This window comes from Aplidium turbinatum, chromosome 4, assembly GCF_918807975.1.
Source record: "Aplidium turbinatum chromosome 4, kaAplTurb1.1, whole genome shotgun sequence".
NCBI lineage: Eukaryota > Metazoa > Chordata > Ascidiacea > Aplousobranchia > Polyclinidae > Aplidium > Aplidium turbinatum.
Window position 1 is genome coordinate 853,200 of NC_137475.1, and position 23,703 is coordinate 876,902.

The 23,703-nt window shown below is 37.5% G+C and overlaps 2 protein-coding genes across 3 annotated transcripts; one reads left to right on the forward strand and one right to left on the reverse strand.

Annotated features, from left to right (window-relative positions):
* Nucleotides 1-4,181, forward strand: LOC145768835 (uncharacterized). Its single transcript, XM_082580439.1, has 3 exons — nt 1-308; nt 639-782; nt 3,675-4,181. Exons 1-3 carry the CDS (start codon nt 119-121, stop codon nt 3,851-3,853), a joined length of 513 nt encoding a protein of 170 aa, XP_082436565.1. The 5' UTR covers nt 1-118; the 3' UTR covers nt 3,854-4,181.
* LOC145768834 (uncharacterized) lies at nt 4,150-23,489 on the reverse strand. 2 transcript variants are annotated; one of them, XM_082580438.1, is made up of 16 exons: nt 23,362-23,489; nt 22,409-22,510; nt 18,389-18,463; nt 17,944-18,107; nt 17,313-17,451; nt 11,947-12,070; nt 11,437-11,621; nt 10,886-10,987; nt 7,598-8,038; nt 7,283-7,398; nt 6,803-6,942; nt 6,527-6,603; nt 5,700-5,906; nt 5,439-5,574; nt 5,132-5,278; nt 4,150-5,017 (listed from the first exon to the last, which is right to left on the reverse strand). In XM_082580438.1, exons 1-16 carry the CDS (start codon nt 23,459-23,461, stop codon nt 4,828-4,830), a joined length of 2,445 nt encoding a protein of 814 aa, XP_082436564.1. In that variant the 5' UTR covers nt 23,462-23,489; the 3' UTR covers nt 4,150-4,827. The 2 variants fall into 2 exon arrangements, with proteins under 2 accessions (XP_082436564.1, XP_082436563.1); XM_082580437.1 differs by having other exon boundaries at nt 10,886-11,029.
* Nucleotides 23,490-23,703: the final 214 nt, after the last annotated feature.

Here is a 23,703-nt window from a genome sequence, read left to right on the forward strand (position 1 = left end):
TGTAAGTTAGTCCAATATCTATGTAACTGAATAGACAGAGATTAACATTGTAAGCTAGCGTAGGTTATAACAAATATATAATAAGTATCATTGTCTTAGCCTCTGTGTGATAATTGTCATGTCGAGCACAAGTGAATATATTGTTGGAACTTTGTGGGTGCTGTCTGTAATTTTTGGCATTGGTGGATGTGGGGCAGGGGGTTTGTCTTTAGTCATGTCCACATGGATGGTATCCGAGCTTGTAAGTGCTGGCTTGTTTTATCGTTGTTTACAACTTCCAGGACAGATTGGTTGTACAGAAATAATGGGTAAGCTTGTTTACAATAAATACTACTTATTTTTTAGAGAAACGTATTGCACTATCAACTTTTGAGCAAATAGCTTAGGCCTACTTGGTAAATTGGGCTAGGCTGGAATGCAAATGTAATAATATGTTAGAGAATTTCGAACATAAATACTGAACTTAGAAAATGAACAATTGGAAGGCTACCAGTATCAAACGTTAATTTTTTCTGAATTACAGTAGAAATAGCCTAACTGTGGATTAGCAGCTACTTTTTATGCTTTCAAGAGATGTTAGCCTATATCAGATGGCAACTCGTTTTCCTTGTGTAGCTCATGTTAGATTTTGATTTTAGCTCCGAGTTCTCTGTCAGCTGTACAGGCATTCATGATCACAATGCTAGCGGGAGGAGGTGTGGGGAGTTTTGTGAATCTTTTATCACAGTTTCTACAAAGCAAGATCCTTCGAATGATATCTGGTGGAATTTTACTAGCTGCAGGTTAGCAACAGCCATGTCTGATGAAGGCTAGGTTAAAGAGTAACTTATTCTGCATAAACTAAATTAAGAATCAGTATTGTAGCCTATATCAGAATCAGTATCTATACATTAGGCTGTACCAATATTGGGAAAGTGTTTCAGATCTTTACATAAGTCGGTCAAAATTGCGGTTGCATAAATTTCATAATTGTCCTGATGAACACCCAAACTTTTCAGTATTCAAAAAAAGTTGAATTAATTATCCTTTGATGCCTCCTGTAGAAGCGTTTCCATGAAATGATCTAAAAAGTGGAAATATACTGTACCTTGATGTCCGATGGAGCTATTATATATTTTTCTTTTATGTGAATCAGAACTATGACAATCTTACATGCATTTAATACATTTTACATGCTTATTTTTTGTGTTATTGAAAATTTTTAGTTTTTTTTAGCAAGAGCTCATCCAACCATTGGAGCTATTGAGAAAACAAAACAGCAAAACCATGTCAAAACGATTAAAAAGCGTTAAGAGGCCTCAAAGCATTGACAGTGAAACATAAAAACAATCTAAAAAAACTCCAATTGCAAATCCAGATAGTGAAGCTGATGATCAAAGTTAGAACGAAAACAATAAGTTATGGTCCGCTTATATGTTGAACATTTGAACAACCTTCAAATGTTAAGTTACTTCAAACATAAGAAGAGTTACGCTTAGTTCCTCTGCATGCTTGGTGGCTGATAAGTATCAAGTCAAGTCACCGGGCCTTAACTAAAATTCTTCATGCAGCCTTCAATCATCAGAGTTAGAGGCATCAGTGTCAGAAATGACTTGAAAAAGAGGAAGAGATTTGGTAAGATCACAAGTTAGTGAACAAACAAATGAGTTGAATAGAAAACGTATTGAGTCTGAAGATCTCTATGCTGCAATGGGATGAAAAAATGTTGAGTAGTTTGCAGCATGCTTCTGAAAGTGAAGAACATGTTTCAGTCATTCTGCACTCACTGATGCATCCCAAGGACAAAATAATCTGGTAGGCTACATAACAGGGTTAAATTGCAAAGCGAGTAGGCTACTGCTAAACACGAAGCCAAGTTGATTACTTCCAAAATGGTAAAATTTGAAAGTCTACCTAAGAAAATCGTAGCAGTTTTCTTTATATAACTACTGTTAACATTGGACTTCAAAATGGAATTATGGTACAACTCCAACAGTATCTGGGACAAAATGTACTTCTCTTTACTTGTCTGCACCACATTTTGGAACTGTGTTGCCGCGCTGTATGCTGATCTTTTCATGGAGATACAGTATCGCCTGATGAGAAGATCTTTGATATGCTTCAGACACACTGGAAGGAGATTAAGACAAATGAGTTCAATATGGTTGATGCGAGTTTATTATAATTTTTGACAAGTAGATAGCAATCTGTGTTAAATTTTCGCTTAAGCTTTCTTAGTGCGAACACCAACTCCCTGTATTTGTGAAAAGACTACAAGGAGTTCATATGCTCATTGCTTAGCAGTGATTTTTCTTGGTGGAGATTCGCAATGGAACATTTAGCCTACTCTGTAGCCTATAGGCCTACACCTATTAGCTCCAGGTACAATATCTAGTGTAAGGTGGATGGCAACTTGTATTTACACCAAAATAACCTTATTTTCACCTTACAACAACTTTCGAACAACAAATTTTGTAAGCTCTGGTACTTGGAAAACATTCGACCACTGGCACTTTTCTCAGTGGTTTACCACCACAGACCCAGCAAGTGCACCACAGACCCAGCAAGTGCACCACAGACCCAGCAAGTGCACCACAGACCCAGCAAGTACACCACAGACCCAGCAAGTACACCATAAACCCAGCAAGTGCACCACAGACCCAGCAAATGCACCACAGACCCAGCAAGTGCACCACAGACCCAGCAAGTGCACCACAGACCCAGCAAGTGCACCACAGACCCAGCAAGTACCAAACTGTATAAAAATGCTCAAAAAGATCTCCATGCAAAGTGAAACTATGTTACAACTCGGCTTGACTTGCTTTGGAAAGCAGCAATTACTGCTGATCTCAAGAAACTTCACAATCACGTTTGGTACTTGTCAGAACGCTTAGTTTGTCATGTTTAGTGACTCTTTGTGAAAAAGCAAGCTATGGGTAAGGTAGCCTACTCTTGCGTTACCCCAGCAAAGCAATAAAATTGTTCTGCAGCAGATGTCTCTTCTAACTCAAAGTGTTTCACTTGCTGATCTTGTTGTAAAAGATTCATGGACACTTTTTCCTGAGTGTAGACCAAGGCTTTTTAACGGCAGCGTGGGTCAGGTGTAGCCTACGTCGGAAGGCGTAGGCTACACCGATGCATAGCGCTCAAGTCCGCTTTCCGCAATGCAGGATAAATATATGACAAACAAACAGATATCTATCGGTTTATCTATCGGATATCTATAGGTCTATCGGTTTTCAAGATAGCCTATTAATTTGCTATTTTTTGGGTCGTTTTCATCGAAACGATTCTACAAACTTAAACGATAATTGATTCAACTGTTTTTGTCGTTTTCATGAATAATGAGCCAAACTACAACTTCTGTAAAGATCGGAGACATTTCCCCATTATTGGTAGCCTACAGCATAGGCTGCCAACCACATGACTCGATATATGTTTGAGCTGTTAGTGTGGCTTAAATGGATTTTTTCTTATATAGCCTAGCTATTGCGTTTTTCCAACTTATCTTGGGGGTTGAAAACGAGAGAGGCTCAACTTTTACTCGCAGACCTCCGCTTTCTCTCAAAGCAAACATCATTATCCTCAAAAACACATTCAGTGAAACCTCGATACATTGGATTTTGTGGCAATAAAGCGACCACCAAATCTCAACCAGCAATTTTCCTTTAAAAATCTGTTTCTATACTTTCCAGGAATGATCGGCCTGATCGCTACGACCCTATACACTGTGAACTTCAAGCTCTGCAGCGAAGCATCGTATGGAGCTGGATTCGTTTTGGGGTGGTCTGGCGCAATATCTCAGTTGCTTGGAAGCACTTGTACTTTTCTCTCTGCCTTTCGGTATCACCCAGCAAGGATAAAATACAACTGAATATATTGTGTAATTGGAAGCACTGTAGTGTCTCACCCAGTAGCCTACAGCGTCAAATTTTTTTAAAAAACGAGACTCTATTTTTCAATGCATCCATTTTTATAGAGGTACGGCCTTCCTTACCTTTCACTACCTTTTTAAGGTTTAATTTGGCACATTTCTTTTTAAAGGAAGGCCTTTTATAGGCTATAATGTGGGTAGGATATCCAGCAAATTCGTAAGTTATGAATACTGTATTAAGTGAAGGTTGCTGTATTCGCATTGTGTAAAGAAAAACCACATTAATATTAATGCAAGAAAATAATGACGAAATCCGCACAATGTATTCAAAATAAAATCAAATGGTTAATATCTCCTTAATTTCATGCAAAGCCAGATAGCCAGGTTTCTCATTGGATTTGTTATTTCAGCAAAACCATAAAAAAATTGTTACGTACAGAACATTTGAGATTGTGTTCGATGGCCTACCCCTTGTAGTAGGTTACTTTGCATTCGCATAGAAGGTATAGACACATAGCACCAGGTCTGGATGTGTTGATGCCTTTATGAGCGAACAGTGAACGTTGTTGAATGTAAACTACAAGTGAAGAACAAAAACTGCGTCAGTGGTTCAAAGCTTCTTGACAGGAACAATCAATCAGAGGTTCCCTCTGTCTCTGGAGAAAGATTCTACAATTGCCACACTTTTCATTGTCAGTTTCAACGTCTTGAACTGTTGGAAAGGGATCAATGCTTGCCGAATATTTTGGCTCAAATTTGACAAACATTGCGCGTCAATGCGTCATCAGAGGAAAACGGAAGGATTGTCTCCAACAATGAGCGGCACATGACGACAATTCACCAACGCGCATTCTTCTCTATCCCCAATGGTGGCATTGTTGTCAGCCGTAAAATGCGCCCATCGTCACTGAGCAATTTTCTTGGATAAGCTCAACTTGATTCTCGCTGTTCACAACGGAGAGAAGTTATCTCTGCTACCCACCAACGGGAAAAGGGAATATCAATTCGTAGGCACTGGAGTCGCTGTGTGAGCACAATATGTCAGTCAGCTTGTCACCGTTCCCGTCTAAAAGAAAAATCTCATCGCCTGCGTTGGTGCAGACTTTGCTTTCGTAAGGTTGAAAGGGAAATGTTCCATTCACGGAAAACGTCACAGTTAGCCATCTGAAAAAACAACAATTAAAAATAGCGCCAAACAATTGCAATTTAAACATGACAGGGTTGTGTTTGGAATTGACAGAAAAAAATTGCTCCACTTTGAAAGAGAAGCTCTCTTACTTTGATGTTGTATCTAGACAGAGCACATCATCTAATCCATCGCCATCAAAGTCCGCTGACAACCTCACTCCTCCAGTGCACTTCACAATATCTCCCTTCCAATTGACTTCATTGATTTTACCGTCCGTGGAAGAATAACCCACCATGCTGCGCTCGTAAAAAATAAACATCTGCTGTCGTATTGTGTCTGCGTTATACTGATTGGTGGAATCGATGAGGTGAATCGATACGCAAGCAAGCACACTGCTCGTCTTGTTAGCTTCATCAACGCGAGCAGGCTTACATTATAGATCATATCTTGACTCACAATTCTCCATTATTGTCGCACAATACGTCGCTTGTTCCATCACCATTCACGTCACCAAGCAGGCATTCACTTTGGGATACAACGTTAAATAGATCCAAGCGCGAATTAGTTGGAGATTCACTGAAGATTGTTCGATCTACGGTTGGAATAACAAAAAAGTTGAAAACATAAACTACTAGGTTCCCTAAATTGTTATTTCCTGCACAACCAGCCGCAAACGACGTAGCACATGATTCAAAAAGTACAACACCGATTTCTTACAAGAAAAGTCGTTCAATTCGTCGGACTGGGGGCAGGCTGACTTTGGGCACATGTTGGTTCTGAGGTTTCTACCTTGACACGGGCCCTTCCCGACAAAACGGTCGCCATTCGGGAGAACACAGAACCTCTCTTCCACCTCAATACCATTTCCTCCACATGTCTTGGAGCATTCAAACTTCAAAGTCCAACTGGACCAACTTGGTAGACCTGGTGAGTTTTCAGACTGGTTAGTTATGCAGTATGCCAAGGACTTACTTTTTGCAAAACTGATTTTTAAGCATGACACTAACGACAAATAATCTACTACAATGGTTGCCGACCCATGGGGGGTGATGAGCTCGAGGGGTCCTTATTAGAGGAAAACGTCGGTTTCAAGAAAAAATACTAAAAGCTATGTTTATTTTAATGCATAGACTTAAGAGGGATTTTTCTACTCATAAGTTTTGGGGCTTGTAGGACAAATAATTATGTTGTGATGATAAATGCTAAGAACCAGTGCTCTACTTGAATACAGCCTGTTGCTACATAATTCACTGAAAGTACAAAAAAATTCACTCAGTTCTATTTAACTTTCAAATAGCCCCATCTTCTATGTTGCGGTTCAGAAAACATGCATTTCACCAACACTGTGGAACAAACCAGCTGCAGTGATGTTTCTAATTGAATTAGGTTTGTCACTGTTAAAGGTTTAAAATAGATGTTGAACTTTCTTTTAGTTGACTTCTTTCACTGTCACGAAATATAAAACAAAAGTCAAACTTTCTGTAGAGTGTCGTGAGAAAAGTGACAAATTGACAGAAGTGCATTGTTAGCGCAACAATCGTTACCTACGCAAAGCTCTGAATTGCAATTTCTTGCCTCCGAACTTTCAAGGGCACAATCTGAATCTTGAGGTTCTCTGTACCTGAAACCAATCCAGCGATTAAATGAAAACAATTCCGCCCACCTTTCAACAGTAAGAGACACCCAGACAGCAAACTCTGTAACAATGACAGATTTTGTTCTCTGGATAACGACAACAAGATATTTAAGACAAGTAAGGGGCATCACTTATAATAGGTACTTGAACTTCCAAGATCACCCCGTTAACAATAAAAAAATACCTGAGGGTGGATCCCCCTCCACAGCTGCGGGAGCACTTTTGCCAGGGCCCCCACTGCTCCCAATCCTGATGACAAGGAAGAAACAAGCATTCCCTGACTTGGAAATATCGAATTCCCCTTGGGAAGAGAGCTGAACATTCCTGAAATGGAAAGGTCTCAGCATCACAATCCAATAGCAAGAAGATATCTTTGCAAAAATGTTTTGGAACTTGATGCCTTCAACGAGACTGCGGAAAGAATTCAGCATCAGAGAGCTGCCATGTCAAATATTCAGTGCTAGGAAGTAGAACAACTCAATAAGCAGGCTCAATAGCAAAGTTACAATTTCCACAGTACAGCGACCTCACTCCCAAGCCAGTTTGGTTCCATTTTATCCTATCATTGTCAAGCGATGTTTCCCGCAGAATACTGTGATGTCATAATTACGTCAGTTGTAGGAATTACCTCCCACACTGTCGTGGTCAAACATCAAAATATTACCTGGATAGTTCCAAGAACACAAGGTCTTCTCCTCAACGCAATGCCCCCAAACCAGCAGTTTTCGACACTTTCTATGCATCCCCTGAAAGGGCCCCACGGACCCCAGTGCGTGGTTGCTAAAAATACAATGTTTTTAGACGGAGGATATGCATTATGCTGTATACTTTCAAATGCAGCATTATAGTTCCAAATTGGCAGAGTGATGTACAAACTAGCCTTCGTGCCAAAAGTGTCACATAATTTAAGTTTAAACAGTTTAGTTTAGAATGAGTGCAACAGGTTATTAATCTTCAGGCATACCATTTTTAAAATTACCTCTGCTTGCTTTGAGTTTTTTTCTCGGTTTTGAAATAGGTTTCTGGAGAGGGGTGACTGTTGGCGAAGTTTGATGTGAAATTGGGGTTAATAGGGAATTCACCGACGGGGAAGAAGGTGGGGTGGGGGTAGTTGAAAAAGTTGGGGTGAGTGTTCTTGTGGTTGTCAACGCAGTGGTAAAAGTGGTCGGAGTAGTTGCAGTAAGAGTGGTGGTGGTTGTCACAGGAGTTGTTGTTGTAGTTGCAGTGGTTGTTGTAGTGGTGGTTGTTGTTGTGACAGCAGTCGTGGTTGTTGTTGCAGAAGTTGTGGTTCTAAGAGTAGTCGTGGAAGAGGGGGCAAGAGTTGTGGTAGTAGATGGGGCAAGAGGACACTTGTAGAAGCGATTGATACCTTCCGCATCCAAATTGGTCACTCGGGTCCTTTGTGCTACGACTTCTTCCCCTGTCGACCAATGCTTTTATGATAATAGTTTTGTTTTTGAAGCAATACACAAATAGATAAATGAAAAACGCACCAGTCTAGTGCAGTGGTTCTTAAACGGGGGGCACGCCCCCTAGGGTAACCTAAACTTAGTTATCAAAATGTTCAACTTTACCAAAGCTGGACCTTTTTGCAGTCGTCTTTTCAATCGTCTGTGTAAGTGGAGGACATAATCTAATTGTAACAGCTTACCTGGTCTTTTCACAAGGATGTTTGGTGGTTGTCCAAAGACACATGCTAATTAAAATTTTGTCAAACTCTACCTCTGGAAGAGTCAGTTGAACAAGGAAATCCAGTGAGATTCAATAACTTGGATGCTGCACTCGCAACAACTCATCTAAATGTCTTGAAAGCAAAAATCATGAAATAGTTTCCAGATGTGGAGGAATACCTGGAAATCCGATTTGTCTTGAAGTTTAAACCCAGTGCTAAGTATGCTAAGACTTCGAAGAACTGGAACTCGAAATTATCTTTCTATTTAGCCTCTCCTTGTCGCATTCTCAACTCAGGATATACACATACGGTATTAACAGTGTTCTGAATCTACATATCTTGATGAAACTTAATTTTCTACCGCAGTTGCTGTGAAGACCAAGAACAGGCAGAGGATTGAAGACAACGTTGCACAATTTCTACAGTTAAACCTCACATTAAAAATTTAGTTGCTGAGAAGCAATTTTAAATTCGGTATCTTACTGACATGTCGTGATCAATAAATACACAAAAACAAAATTGCTTTTAGTGTAACATTTTTTTCAAAATTAGGAGGGGTGCGAAGCATGTAATCATTGCTAAAAGGGGGCGTGTCTAAGAAAAGGTTAAGAAACACTGGTCTAGTGATAATGGTGCAGCCTATTTATGCGTAAAGCTTTGGTAGAGAAATCAGTTTGTTGTACCATAGACAGACAAAACAAAGTAATTTCAATAAGTTTAAAATTTTATTACACAAAAAATACAATATAACTAAAAATAAACTCAAACGTTTTCGACACGTCCTTGTGTCCTTGCAAGGAATCACTGTATATCTGCAATATACATAAAAATGAAAGTTAGATAAATCTGACTATGCACTATATATACTGTGACTGCAAACAACTTACATACATTAGTATCATTATGTGATGTCAACCAGACATTTGTGGGCGAGGGCTAGGAAGCACCTAAACTTTAACAATCAGAAGTGCCATTAACCGTACCTATTACTGGCGTAGACCTTATGGTCTTGCCCTCTGCAAATTCAGCAATTTCACATAGAAGCAGTGACGCTAGAAACCTGAGATTTCTTGACTTTTACTTTTTTTTCTTGCTCCAACTTTTAATCCTGATTATGTTGGTATCGGATAATTGTGAAGTTCACAATAAACCTTTTGTCACAGCCAGTTATGAAATGCAAGAAATTTGCTGAAATTCAATAGCTTGATTGACAGTTTACTATTAGCGTGCGGTTTCAGTTTGTGTTTGTCACTGATAATGATTGAGTTCATTTCCTTAGCTTGCGGAAAACCCTTTCAGCCATGCAAGTCAATGAAGAGGTTACGTTGATTTAACATCTACTAATGTCAAATTTACCTAAGATGAGATTTTTGACTAAAAAATTTCGCTATCCAAATCGAAAATAATTGCTACAGGGTTATGTATAATTATTCGACATTACGTGACGTGGAATCGACGTAAATATGGACACCAATCCATTAGTTACTTTCACATATGGCGTTTTACGACAGTTCAGACTGCATGAGGAGAGACCGCGCTTCGAAGGAGTCATTCTTTGCTGGCAGACAATAATTAGGAAAGTAATTTGTTATTCGCGCAAATTGCTTTGTAGTGCAAAAAGTGCATGGAATACTGTTTGCACAGAAACATAAAAACAAAATTGATGAAATTCTGTGTTCAATGCAAGAAGACTTTCAAAATAAAATGTGAACTGAGAAATTTGACCAAGAAATGGCGAAAATAGGTCAAAAACCGAGTCTTTATCACCTTTTTTACCTAAAATACACAATCACAAATATATTTTGCGAAATAAATTGATTGAAGTGATAGATAAGGCTTTTGACCAACGGCATACTTTTTCCCGTTGTTATTTGATATAAGCCGACGGAGTAATTAGCAATAAGAGAGACGTAGACCTGATGGTCTTGGCCAGTGACTTGCCGCCAAAAGGAAGCAGTAACAGATACGGTTAAAGAGCACATCGCTTCTTGTGTAACGTGCACTGACAATGTTTCTATCGACCAATTCAAAATCATCTCTCGAGGAAGATCTGAATACCAGACAAAGATCATGGAACCCCTAAGCGTAAAAATCCGTCTTCAAACAGGCAGCTATTTGCCTGTGGCTCGTCCTTCTTTTTGGGTGTGCTGATAGGTGTCACATACTTGTATTATACACATCACGTGATCTGTTTCCCGCCGTGTTACTTACTCGTAATCATTCTTGAACCGCTTGTTGAGTTTGTGCTGTTTCATTCCGGAGTGTCGTTTGCAGTTACAGTGCATAGTCAGATTTATCTAACTTTATTTTTATGTATACAGTATTGCAGATATAAAATAATTCCTGATGAAGGTACAAGTACGTGTCGAAAACGTTTAAGTTTAATTATATTTCTTTGTGTAATAAAATGCTAAACCCACTGAAGTTACTTTGTTTTGTACGTCTACGAGTATTTATACACAAGTCGAGTACCGTAATGTCAGTAACTTTTAGTTAAAAACAGATGTTTTTGGCAATTATTTCATAACATGATCCATGAAGCTCGAACAAGGCAGAAACTGAAATAAGTAGCAAAACAGAAGAATACAAGCTCACCGTTGTCGATTCTAAGTATCGTAGACTTTCCATTCTTGCTGAAGTACCGGCCGCCATAGTGCATGACAGAGTCGGGATCGTAGTCGGTCGTCACCCCTCTTGCTGTGTCCGAGTTAGACAATATTTTGAAATTTGGTGATGCCGCTAATAACGACAATAATATAATTTGTATAGCTCCCCATTCTTAGTAAAACTATGCTTCAAGACTCTGAACACAACAATCGCAAACCAAATCCATGTGACAAATTAGCCTAAATAATAATGACTTGTAATATAGAACATTTTCTGGAGTGTCTTACATTCAGTTACATTTTCTGCATTGTTAACAAAAGTTCTGAATCATTTTTCACTCTGCCTAATTGAAACAGCTCTAGGATAATATGTGGAATCAAGGAAGTAACTAACTTAAGGGTTTGGGGACAATACTTGAATATGCTGTAAATAAAAAATTCGTTTTTTTTAAGAATTCTGATCTTTTTAATTGGTATCAAGAACACGGCTGATGGGTTTACTTCGTCAATGTTTGGTCAAATCAAGCCAGACTTGTGTACCTTTGACAATATTCACCATTAGGATACGAACATATTGGTCGCGGTCGGGTCGGCTGTGCTCATGGTGGAATCCAAGGGCGTGGATAGTCTCATGGGCCGGCGTTCCTGCTGGCCGGCACCTCCGCTCGTTTAGGGATATGGGGTGGCCTTCCCCAGGTGGCCTAATCCGCCTTCCAAGGCCCGACCTGTTACGTCATCAATTACAATTGTCAAGTTACCAACACCGTGTCACTTAAGTGCACGTGACTGTGTCTGGACAAGACCCATTCTTTCAGGTGAACAGGGAAATGAAATTCCTAACTTGCCTGTCCGCTTATTTCTTAGACCAGGCATGTGTCGATACATTAAAAAATGAGTCACGTGACCACCAATGATTACATTGATACAACCAAGTGCCCTCGATAGCTGATGAATCGAGCAAATACATTTTGAAAACGAACAAACGCTCACTTAACGAATTAAACTAGCGTCAAAAACATTATCCCAAAGGAATGCTGGGACTGCACAAACTTGCAACTCCTTGATGGAACGTATTTGATGAATATTTGCTCGGTACTCCTTGGAATTAAGTCGATACATGTCTTCTCTACTATCCACGACTGTCCTTGCATTATCAAATTCCTGTAGTTGTTGCCTGAATAAGTAAATTAAGGTTAGTTTGCCCTCTGAGTTATTTCTTCTCAGAAAGATGTTGTAGAAGTAATGGCCCAATGAGCTGGAAGAGGGGCTCGCTCAAAGCAAATCACTTTCAGATCTGCTACCCAAGATATGGAGACCCACTACTTTTGAAGTTGCCGATTGCCAAAGAGCTTTCTGGAAATAATTTCATTCACTAGTCATTTCATTATAATTTTAAGAGAATTCATGATTTTTTCCACAGGGTTCTTTAATATTCATTATTTTTTTATATGTTAATCAGTGCAAAAAATGATAAACAATAAAAAAAAATTTTTTGAAATTTGTTGAGTGGTTTTCGAGATATAGTCGTTGGAAGTTTTCACCACTAGGTGGCGATTTTATGACCGAGTGAGGTGGTCCAGCAAGTCTTTTTGTTAATATATGATATGTTAGTGACATTTTAAAGTGTAAATATATGTATCTCCCTATTTTTGGGGTCAAGGAATCCAATTCTGAGGTCTAAAATGCATTTAGATCAACCCAAGTGGGTCTAAATAGCATTTCAAAATCAATTTCCAGACTTTGCATATGCCGAACTTCTGGAGCCCTTTTTGGCATGTTTGGAAAAGTTTGGGAATTTATTTTTTTTTTAATCATGATCTATTAATCCTATTCTATTAGGAAATACATGATTTATAATTTAGTATTGACCATAGAGAAAGTTAAGAGTCTTACAAGTAAATAAAGTAAAATCTTGTAAATTTCATGCAAAATTTATACAAGTATCATATAATTAACAGATGGATTACTTTTTAACATTGTTAAGAAATAATTTTTTTTTTATTAACTTATCAAATTTATAGGCTATTGCATGAATGATGTACCTGATGCCTTATTCACTATTTAATCATTAATTAAATTATTGTGACAGTATATATAATATTGTATTTTTCTAGAATTTAAGTCTTACATGATACATGAATTAATTTATATATAATATATATTCTGTTATTCTGTATTAAATTGTGTTGCAAACGTCAGTTTGAGGAAGATGGAACCCTGCAGTCTTGGAGTTATATTGGACGATGAAAATTGTCACAAAATGAGCTATGTGAGGAAAATGGAATTAAAAGCATTTGCCGAGTATGGGGATAGTGACAAAAAATTAATTTTGTGGAGATCTGAACTCAGATACACTCACAAAGAGTCAGACCTATCAACAATTTGTCTCCATCATGAAAAATTATTTCTTGGAATTGTCTTCGAAAGAAAGTTTTCTAAATGTTGTAATATACTTAATGCACACAAAAACAAAGCAAAAGGAACCCACAAAATATCAATAAAAATTGCTGAAAAAATGGAACAGAAAAACTTATTTGTCATACCAGGATGGAGAATGTGTGCGTCTTGTTACAAGACCATTTCAGCACTGGAAATACCACGTGTAGCTTCATCAGATGATGACAAGAGCATAACCTCAGACGATTCAGTGGATGCTGAATACTCCAGTGAATTGAAAAAGATAGTCAGTAAGGCTAAGGTTAACAATACGTTGGATGCACTTGACTTATCACCAATGCATAGCTCACATGGTCTCTCAAAACGCCGTAGAACAGATCAAGGGATAGAAAAAATAAACACAGTTAAGAAGAAGCTAGGGGATTTGTACAGTGGATTGCTTGAGGTAGAAGAGATTTCAATGGAGGAAGATAGTGTCATTAACATGAAAGAACTTGCCCTGTTGAAGAAAAAGGCTGCTGCACATGATAGATTAAATGAACTGATAAGAGATAAATTACAAGCCACCAAATCTTACAATGAGCAAAAACACATTCTCACATTAATACCGGAAAACTGGACAATTTCTGAAGCTGCAATTTATTTTAAAGTTTCTGAATATCTAATCAGAGAAGCAAATTTATTACGAAAAGAGCATGGCATACTGGGACATCCAACACGCAAAACAAGGTTTGGAATTGATGATGAAACGGTGAAAGCTGTATTGAAGTTTTACCAAGATGATGAGAATAGCAGGATAATGCCTGGAAAAAAAGACTGTGTTAGCATTGGTAAAAATATCTATGAACAAAAACGTTTGCTTCTTTGCAATGTGAAGGAACTGCATGCCAAATTTTTGGAAAAGCATCCCTTCAAACAAATAGGAATTACCAAATTTTTTTCCCTGAGACCAAAGTGGTGTGTTAATGTTTCGTCCAGTGGAACGCATTCAGTATGTGTATGTGTACATCATCAGAATGCTTTGCTATTAGCTAATGCTGCACACACATCAGGTAACGATGACTACAAGTCCTTAATGGCAAAGATAGTGTGTAATGTTGATAATAGAGTTTGCATGATGCATCGGTGTGACAACTGCCCTGGAAAGGAATGTCTTCGAGAATATTTGGAACAGGTCACACCACTTGCCAAAGATTCTGATGAAGAACAAGAGATTAAGTTCCAAAGGTGGCAATCAACAGACAGATGTAGCCTTGATACACTAATTCTGCCTCGTTCTAACTTCCTTGATTCATTAGTGACTGCAATAGATGACTTAACTTCCCATTCGTTTCTGGCAAAATGCCAAGCAAGATTTCTCAAAAAACAGAAGGAGGAACTTGATGACAAATCTGTAATTCTTTTGTTAGATTTTGCTGAAAATTATCAATTTGTGATACAAGATGAAATACAATCGTATCACTGGAATCAAAGTCAGTGTACACTACATCCGGTGGCTATGTATTATTTGGAAAATGGTGAGATTAAACAACAATCCCTGTGTATTATATCTGATGATTTGGATCATGATGTCGTATTTGTGTATCAATTGATGGAGAAATTGTCAACTTATGTTGCCACGCAATTTCATAACAAGGTCAAAGTTCTGAAATATTTCTCTGATGGATGTGGTGGACAGTACAAAAACTATAAAAATATGATGAATCTCTGTTTTCACAAATCAGATTTCAAAGTTGAGGCAACTTGGAGCTTTTTTGCCACAAGTCACGGCAAATCTCCTTGTGATGGGATAGGAGGTACTGTTAAGCGTACGGCCGCCAGAGCAAGTTTACAACGTCCATGTCATAACCAAATTTTAACTGCAGAATCATTGTTTAAATACTGCAAATCACACATGACAGGAATAACTTTCTTTTTCTTTGAGCATTTTACTTTGAAAAAACAACGTATTGTAATGGCCAAGCGTTTTGAACTTGGATCAACAATTCCTGGTACCCGTTCCTTTCATCATTTTCAACCCCTTTCTTGTTCTTCTATTGGATACAAGAGAACAAGTGAGGATGAACATTTTGCTGGAGTGCACACATTTAATGCTGTACCAAATGTTATTAATATATTGGATACAAATGTCAATGATTATGTTGCTTGTAAGTTTGATGGTCAATGGTGGATAGGTCTTGTTGACGAAATTAATCAAGAAGAAATGGATGCACACGTTATGTTCATGCATCCACCTGGACCAAGTTTAGATTTCAAATGGCCGACTGATAAAGACCAATGTTGGGTTCCATTTACAGAAATTATCTGCATAATTTCAATACCATTTGCAGCAACTTCAACAGGACGTACCTTTCGAATCAGTGACAGTGACCGGAGTAACATTGTTGCTAATTTTAATTAATTTGCACCTTGTCAAAATAATAACAATTTCTTCATTTGTCTGCTTGAACCGGGACCTTGTATTAGTTATTTGTTTCAAGATCATTGATTTACAGTGGCTTACAGCTACAGGTATGAAACTCATTATGACAATAGTAAAATTTTTTAACATTTCATATTCAGCTGTGTGCTTTTTAAGATAGCAGAAATGAAAATAAGACATTATTTGTATTTTCAGTTAGTATTTGATGACCGCTATTTACACAAAACCTTGGTATTATCACAATAATTTAATTAATGATTAAATAGTGAATAAGGCATATAGTGCATACATAAGGCATATAAGGCATTAAATAGTGAATATATACTGTCACAATAATTTAATTAATGATTAAATATTGAATAAGGCATCAGGTACATCATTCATGCAATAGCCTATAAATTTGATGAGTTAATAAAAAAAAATTATTTCTTAACAATGTTAAAAAGTAATCCATCTGTTAATTATATGATACTTGTATAAATTTTGCATGAAATTTACAAGATTACTTGTAAGACTCTTAACTTTCTCTATGGTCAATACTAAATTATAAATCATGTATTTCCTAATAGAATAGGATTAATAGATCATGATTAAAAAAAAAATAAATTCCCAAACTTTTCCAAACATGCCAAAAAGGGCTCCAGAAGTTTGGCATATGCAAAGTCTGGAAATTGATTTTGAAATGCTATTTAGACCCACTTAGGTTGATCTAAATGCATTTTAGACCTCAGAATTGGATTCCTTGACCCCAAAAATAGGGAGATACATATATTTACACTTCAAAATGTCACTAACATATCATATATTAACAAAAAGACTTGCTGGACCACCTCACTCGGTCATAAAATCGCCACCTAGTGGTGAAAACTTCCAACGACTATATCTCGAAAACCACTCAACAAATTTCAAAAAATTTTTTTTTATTGTTCATCATTTTTCACACTGATTAGCATATATAAAAAAGAGAAATTTTTGAGGACCCTGTATTTTCTCTCTTAAAATTATAATGAAATGATGGAAAACAGTCTTTATTAACACGCGTTGCACAGGCGCGCACTTCGAGAGTCGAACCAGCGCTGCTTGCTCCATGCACTAAGTTCGACGCCTAACCAACTGAAATATCGGGTTGGACAACTGGAGCTTCGGTGTGGGGCTGGGCTCCGATTGCAAAAACACTTCATCAACTCATTAATCCGAAATTGTCAAATTTCTCTGCCAACGACGCACTGCTGATAAGATAGCTCCAATCGAAGTGCTTGATCAACCGCAATTGTCGTGAGTTAAACATTTTCTTGTTTGTGTAGCTGCTGTAGGTTATCACCCCAAACATGTTCTTTTCAATGCCATTCAAACTATGATTGTTTAGATTAGAAATCAGGTAGATATTAACTTAAAGTTACTTGATGTCCATCGCGATTATGAGGAGCGAATTTAATTAGTCTTTGTTCCGATACGATGCTTTTGCTTCCTTTCATCATTTTTGTTTACCATTACCGTTAACGAGAGCACATGAAGTGGCGGGAGGTTTGAATAGAAAAACCAGACATTGGGTTATCTTTAAACTTATTGAATATTACGACCCACTAATTGAACTCACCGTATTTCCCATCAATAACATAAGGGACTTTGTAGCGACCGTCTGAAAAATAAGTATCCCATTTCCGTACATTAACGGCGCTCGTTCTCGATGCAAGCACTGAGAATGCGTCACTGACGTCACTCGTATAGCCAAAGCTCTAAAAATACGACGATTCTTTTACTACCATACAGCAGTGTGACAGAGCTTAATAGAAAAAGTATCAATGATGCACTGCATAGGTCATCGCACAAAAACAAAACAATGCCTGATGTTGCAAACTTAATAGATAAATTATTAACTCAAAATATTCCCTGATTGATTTCTAGCTATAATCTCAAAATTATGTTTTCACTAGATAAATGCCAGGACCTGTGTGTCATGTCATGACTCCTAACAATCCACTAAAACTTGAGACGGAGATGTAGTTCAAAGACAGGGGCTAACACGTCGCAAAGCAAGACATCGAGCAAAATGGGATTAATGGCGTCTCCGAGCCTTTCATTGGGCGTGGCGAATGATTTTATAAGTCATCCAAGACTTATATCCGTTATTTTTACATTGATTTACCGTCTGCATATGTTGAATTAATGTAAAAATGATGGATTTTGCTTTCTGAGATATTACAACAATTGCAAAGCTGTTCACCTACCTGCAGCAAGGATGGAACTTCATCTTCCTGGAACTCGATGTCGCCCTGGAAGTTGTTGCTTTCAGCTGCACACATGCATGCATTCGGGCAGTCGTCACTGTTGCTTGCATAACCAAACGGACAGTTCAAGTCGCACTGGCCGGTATCAAATGAACATGCCAACTCTGAGGAACAAATTGATTCACAAGCAACAAAATCATACAAGAATCGTCCACTGAGAAGCAGACCTTGATATGTCAAAAGTAGATGGACTATTTTTAGCGTCACGAGTTTATTCGCAAACTGTTATTATTAGTACAATGAAAAATAGCTCATTATGAACAAGAAAATCAATTTTTTGTAAAAGGTTTCAAGCTTCTTAACCAAAATATTTACATATTTTATAAATTGCCAAAAATAGACTTTTGTATCATAAATAGAGACACTCAGAATTCACTCTCCTTACGGTCACATATTTGACTTTGAAGACCGTCAACCTCATCACCATCAGGAGAAATATCATCACAAGGAGATCTTGGACCTGTGATCAAGTGCCATTCAAGACAACAAATTGAGGTGATTGAAGAAATAAATGTTGATATTTAGAATGAGACAGTTTTTAAGAACACCAAAGTCATAAGAAACTGGGCGAAACAAAATTATTCTTAAAACCCTAACCCAATGATGAATGAAAATAACATTGCAATACCGCATGCAATACCGCATACAATACCGCATACAATACTGCATACAGTACCGCATACAATACCGCATGTAATACCGCATACAATACCGCATACAATACCGCACACAATACCGCCTGCAATACCGCATGCAATACCGCATTCAGTACTGCATACAATACCGCATGCAATACCGCATACAATACCGCCTGCAATACCGCATGCAACACCGCATACAATACCGCATGCAGTACTGCATACAATACCGCATGCAATACCGCATACAATACCGCCTGCAATACCGCATACAATACCGCATACAATACCGCATGCAATACCGCATGCAATACCGCATACAATACTGCATACAATACCACCTGTAATACCGCAGGCAATACCGCATGCAATACCACATACAATACCGCATACAATACCGCCTGCAATACCGCATGCAATACCGCATGCAGTACTGCATACAATACCGCATGCAATACCGCATACAATACCGCCTGCAATACCGCATGCAACACCGCATACAATACCGCATGCAACACCGCATGCAATACCGCATGCAATACCGCATACAATACTGCCTGCAATACCGCATGCAATACCGCATGCAATACCGCATACAATACTGCCTGCAATACCGCATACAATACTGCCTGCAATACCGCATGCAATACCGCAAGCAATACTGTTTTTGAAATTTGTGTTTTTGAAAATCCGTTAATTACTATTGTGTGTTTGTGTTCATTCAGGTGAGAACAACGCAAACAAGTCCCTGAAACATATTTGTAGTTGTATTTATATTCACTGCTTCCCAAGTAGGTTTAGCGCTAGTCATAGACGTCGCTATTATTAGCATTTGAACTGGAAGCCATACGCTAGGCCTCATCTTGCGCGACAAACAGGAGTGCCATATTGGCTGCTTTAACTCTAAATGTTAGTTTAGACTTTTGAGCGTTTTTAATGCGTTTGGCAGGCTACTTCGATTTTGGCATTTTGAAATATTTTTGGTGTTTTTTTAATTTCTTTCAGCATTGTAAATACTTTAAAAAGCTCTGTTTATCAATGCGCAGTGTCCTATTTACAAAACATCAGGTTTGAAAAGGCAACTTTCTCGAATCTTGATGATGCTTTTCATAATAGGCCTATTGCATTTTGGGCTGATTTTGTCAATGGCATGATTACTACGATAGCCTAAGCCTAAGGTGTTGCGACAGTGCCATATTTTAATCTAAAAATGTAACAAAAAAGATAAAGTTTCTAAAATTTGGAGTTAAAACCGCCAATATGGCAATCCTGTTTGCCATGCAAGATGAGGTCTAGTGTGTGGCTTCCAGTCCAGACTCCAGATGCAGCATCTAAGCGCTGGTCTACAATGTTGTCGGTCGACAACATTTTGGGAAACTTTTATCAGCAATAATTTCCGTCGGCGCGTGAGAGACTTTGCCTGTTTGTGAAAAAATGTTGCAAATTCGAGTGAAGAGAAAAAAGTTTCTCACACAAACGCGAGCGGAGATAAAAGTTTGAAATTCAAACGGATCAGAGAAATGTTGGCTCGTGGAAGCCGGCGACCAAATATGGTCTACCGGAATAGTAGTTTCAGAGGCTTCAATGACTTTTCAGTGGCCATGGCCGCCGGGAGCTTAGAGGCTAGTTGTGCACATGACCAGTGACCACAGTATAACTACCAGTTAAATCTGTATGCGCTACCCTTTTACAAATTTTAGCCTATTGGGATAGGCTACTTAAGTTTTAAATTTTGAACATTTTTTTTACTACACCATTTTGAAATAAAACTTGTATATATATTATATCTATGTTTCTAATAGTTTTCACATGTGAAAAATATATAGAGCACATGCTATTGCAAACATTTTTGACAAAACTGTAAAAAAAAGTGAATTTACTAGGCTATAATTAGTTTTTTACATTAGAATTTCATAAAGCTTTATCAGTAGGGTGGTCCAAAAAAAATTTTTTTTCTTTTTAAGTGCTCATTTATTTTTGAGCTCCAAATGGTTAAAAAGTTAAGTTCCCAAAGTTTCATAGTGATTTGTTCACTGTAAGTACTGCCTAGAATTTTTCATTTTTTTAAAAATCTCAACCTTAAACCATGCAAGAGGAGACAATATATATGTCATTTTTTCAGTACGAAATTTTTTATTGTCACTGTTCCCTATAAAGTAATTTAAATTAAAGGATGGATACTATAAACTACAAAGTAAAGATTACTATGAAGTAAAGAATTTTGCATATTTGTACATGATTTTAACCCCAGTTTGGACAAAAATCATGCTTGTTTGAAACTTAGAAGGAACACTGTTTACAGTTCATAAAACGCTTCACAAACAACGATTATTGCTGATCATTAAACTTTTGTTTTTGATTGATACAGGATATTGTTTTATGTGTCTATCCACAACTTGAATAGGCTAAACTGTTTTTGTGATTTATCCTGGGTCATCGACACATTGTAGTCGCTAAATAGTTTTCCAGCTTTTCCAGCAGAGTCGTTTACTACTTGATAGCCTTTGACGATATCTTTTGCCACTTTATAGCTTTCCAGAGCAACCCACAGTTCAATATCTTGATGAAAAAAAATCAAGGCAAGCTATTTCATTTAATTTATCGAAAAATAACATAAATAATCTTGGCCATCCACCGTGCATGGTTGAAGGCACCTGGAAGCCAGAAGCGTATGCCATGCTGTGAGCTTTCTCCAAGGAAATTAGAGCAACTTTAATAAGCTCTCAATATTCATCCCTCGGTACTACTATTGAGTGTAAAATGAAGCAATTTTACGTTTTTTTTTCTTAAAATCCGCGAGAGTGGTTTGCAAATGAGGATCATCACAAACTTCATAATGCATCTTTGTTGAGGCTTGACCACTTCTCCTTGAATCTTTTAAACGACGAAATGGTTAGAGCTAAAGATGAACCAGGGACAGCAGAAAATATATCACCGCATATACAGTAATTTCGTGTATGTGATGCCTACAGGCTAACCAAACCAGTTTACATTCCATTTCCCTTCCCAGCAAGTGACAAGCTCCATTAATAGACCCAGTGTTTGAAGCTGTAGTGTCAAATGACATCCCAACAATCACATCATTCCAACTCCAATCTTTAACAGCCTCAAAAACACACTTGGAAATCAGAGCCCGTGTACCCCTTTCAACGTTCAAAACACCTAAAAGCTTTTCATCATTCTTACAGGTGGCGATCATTGTAATTCTATCTTCTTCTTCATTCCCGTTTATTGATGGAACAATTTTTCCATCCCAATGAACCATAACTCCTTGCCATCTTTCAACGCTTCTTTTCAGTCACTCGGTTTTGTATTCTGGTTTGAGGGGACGATAGGTTTGAGGACTGCTATAGCAGCCAGCCTTTAAGAATGGATGAACTTCTAGTATCTGAGTGCCTTGGGAAGCACATTAATAGGTATCCACTATCCATCCGTATGTTTAATCGCGGGATGCAGCGATGCCTCATCCAGTGTGCGGCAAAATAATTTTCCCCTTACATTTGAGTTTGTTATAGTTTCATCATAAGTTATATACATTAATTTATTTATTTATATGTACAATTGTACATTATCCTGCACGCATACATTATCCTGCACGCATGATATAAACTTTTCATCCTCGTTTTTAATAACATCGAGGAACCAGAACAGAGATTGAAAAATATCAACAATCAAAATATTTCTTTAATTATATTAGCTCATTGAAAACTAGGGAGGATTATAGAAGAACCACCAGTTCATATGATAAATAGCATAAATAGACTCACCAGAGGTCACTGCTGCTGCAATTGAGATAATTATTAATGCAAAACCAACTGTTCCAACGACAACTAAAGCAGTGCAATAGCTGATCGGTGTATTGAACAATACTGAAAATAAAACACCATGTAATCAAAACTTTACAACTTAGTCACCATAGCTGTCACCTTACTCATGCCCTAATAATGTGGAGCTCATTTCAAACTTTACTTTGTAACAAAGTTCAAATATCAATGAATAAAACTAAGTAGGCAAGACAACATCAGTGGCTTCAACTCTTTCTGTTCAATTCAGATTGTTTTTGTTCGTTATCATCAAAAAGAAAAGTACAAGATTGGTATAACTTATTTTCAAGTTTGCATCATAATTAGGCAATTGGGCAATGGGATTGCTGGTTTGATACATAATGAGAAGAAAATTTAAAATCAAAATGACTCACAATATGATAGTTAAAATAAAAAATTCAATATGGTATTCATAGTGACCTAGTTAAGTCAGTATGGTATCATGTCAACACCATAAACGTGGATTTGTCTTGGTCATAACATAGTGAGTGATCATAACTAAACATACAAACACAAAATGAAACATCTTCTAATTTAACGAAGTAACCCAATATACAATAATCATTCTAAGTCAACCTACTGCAAGTTTGCATAATGTAAACCATTTACAAACTCAAAAATTAGTTGAGTGATGTTAATAAGTCTGAGAGATCAAAAGCATACAAACACAATCAAGACACAAATTAAGGATTCACTGTGAAGGTGAATTTCTTTTGTTAAGGTGTGCAGCATGCATTCAGTTCATAACAAAACATAAAGTATATACGGTACTTGTGTCGTCTAACACTTGTAATATTATTAAACAGCCAAGGGTACGATATGTAATTTAGGCTACTCAGCTGACAGGCACTGTACTAGTTAATTTCATGCAATATACTTTCAAGGTATTTTCTTACCTATCCAAGTCTTATCAAACACATTTGATTCTTCAGAAGAAATGGCATTTTCATCATTGTTGGATTTTATGGCCATTACTAATTCGATAATCAGCCGCATATGCCTCAATTCATCAAAACATCCAACTGCATCAATCTAATTTCAAGTTTTAGAAATGTTTGAATCACATTAAGTGAAACTAGGAATGGTAGAAGTAGGGGATTGCTCACTCAAAAGTAAAGTGGACAACTGGAGGGTCATAATGTTATGACAAAATTTGATGTAACTACAGCTTGAGGTCTACTGCCATATGTCGCATACTCAGGTGCAGGTTATATGACCTGCCCATGTGTGTACAAAGT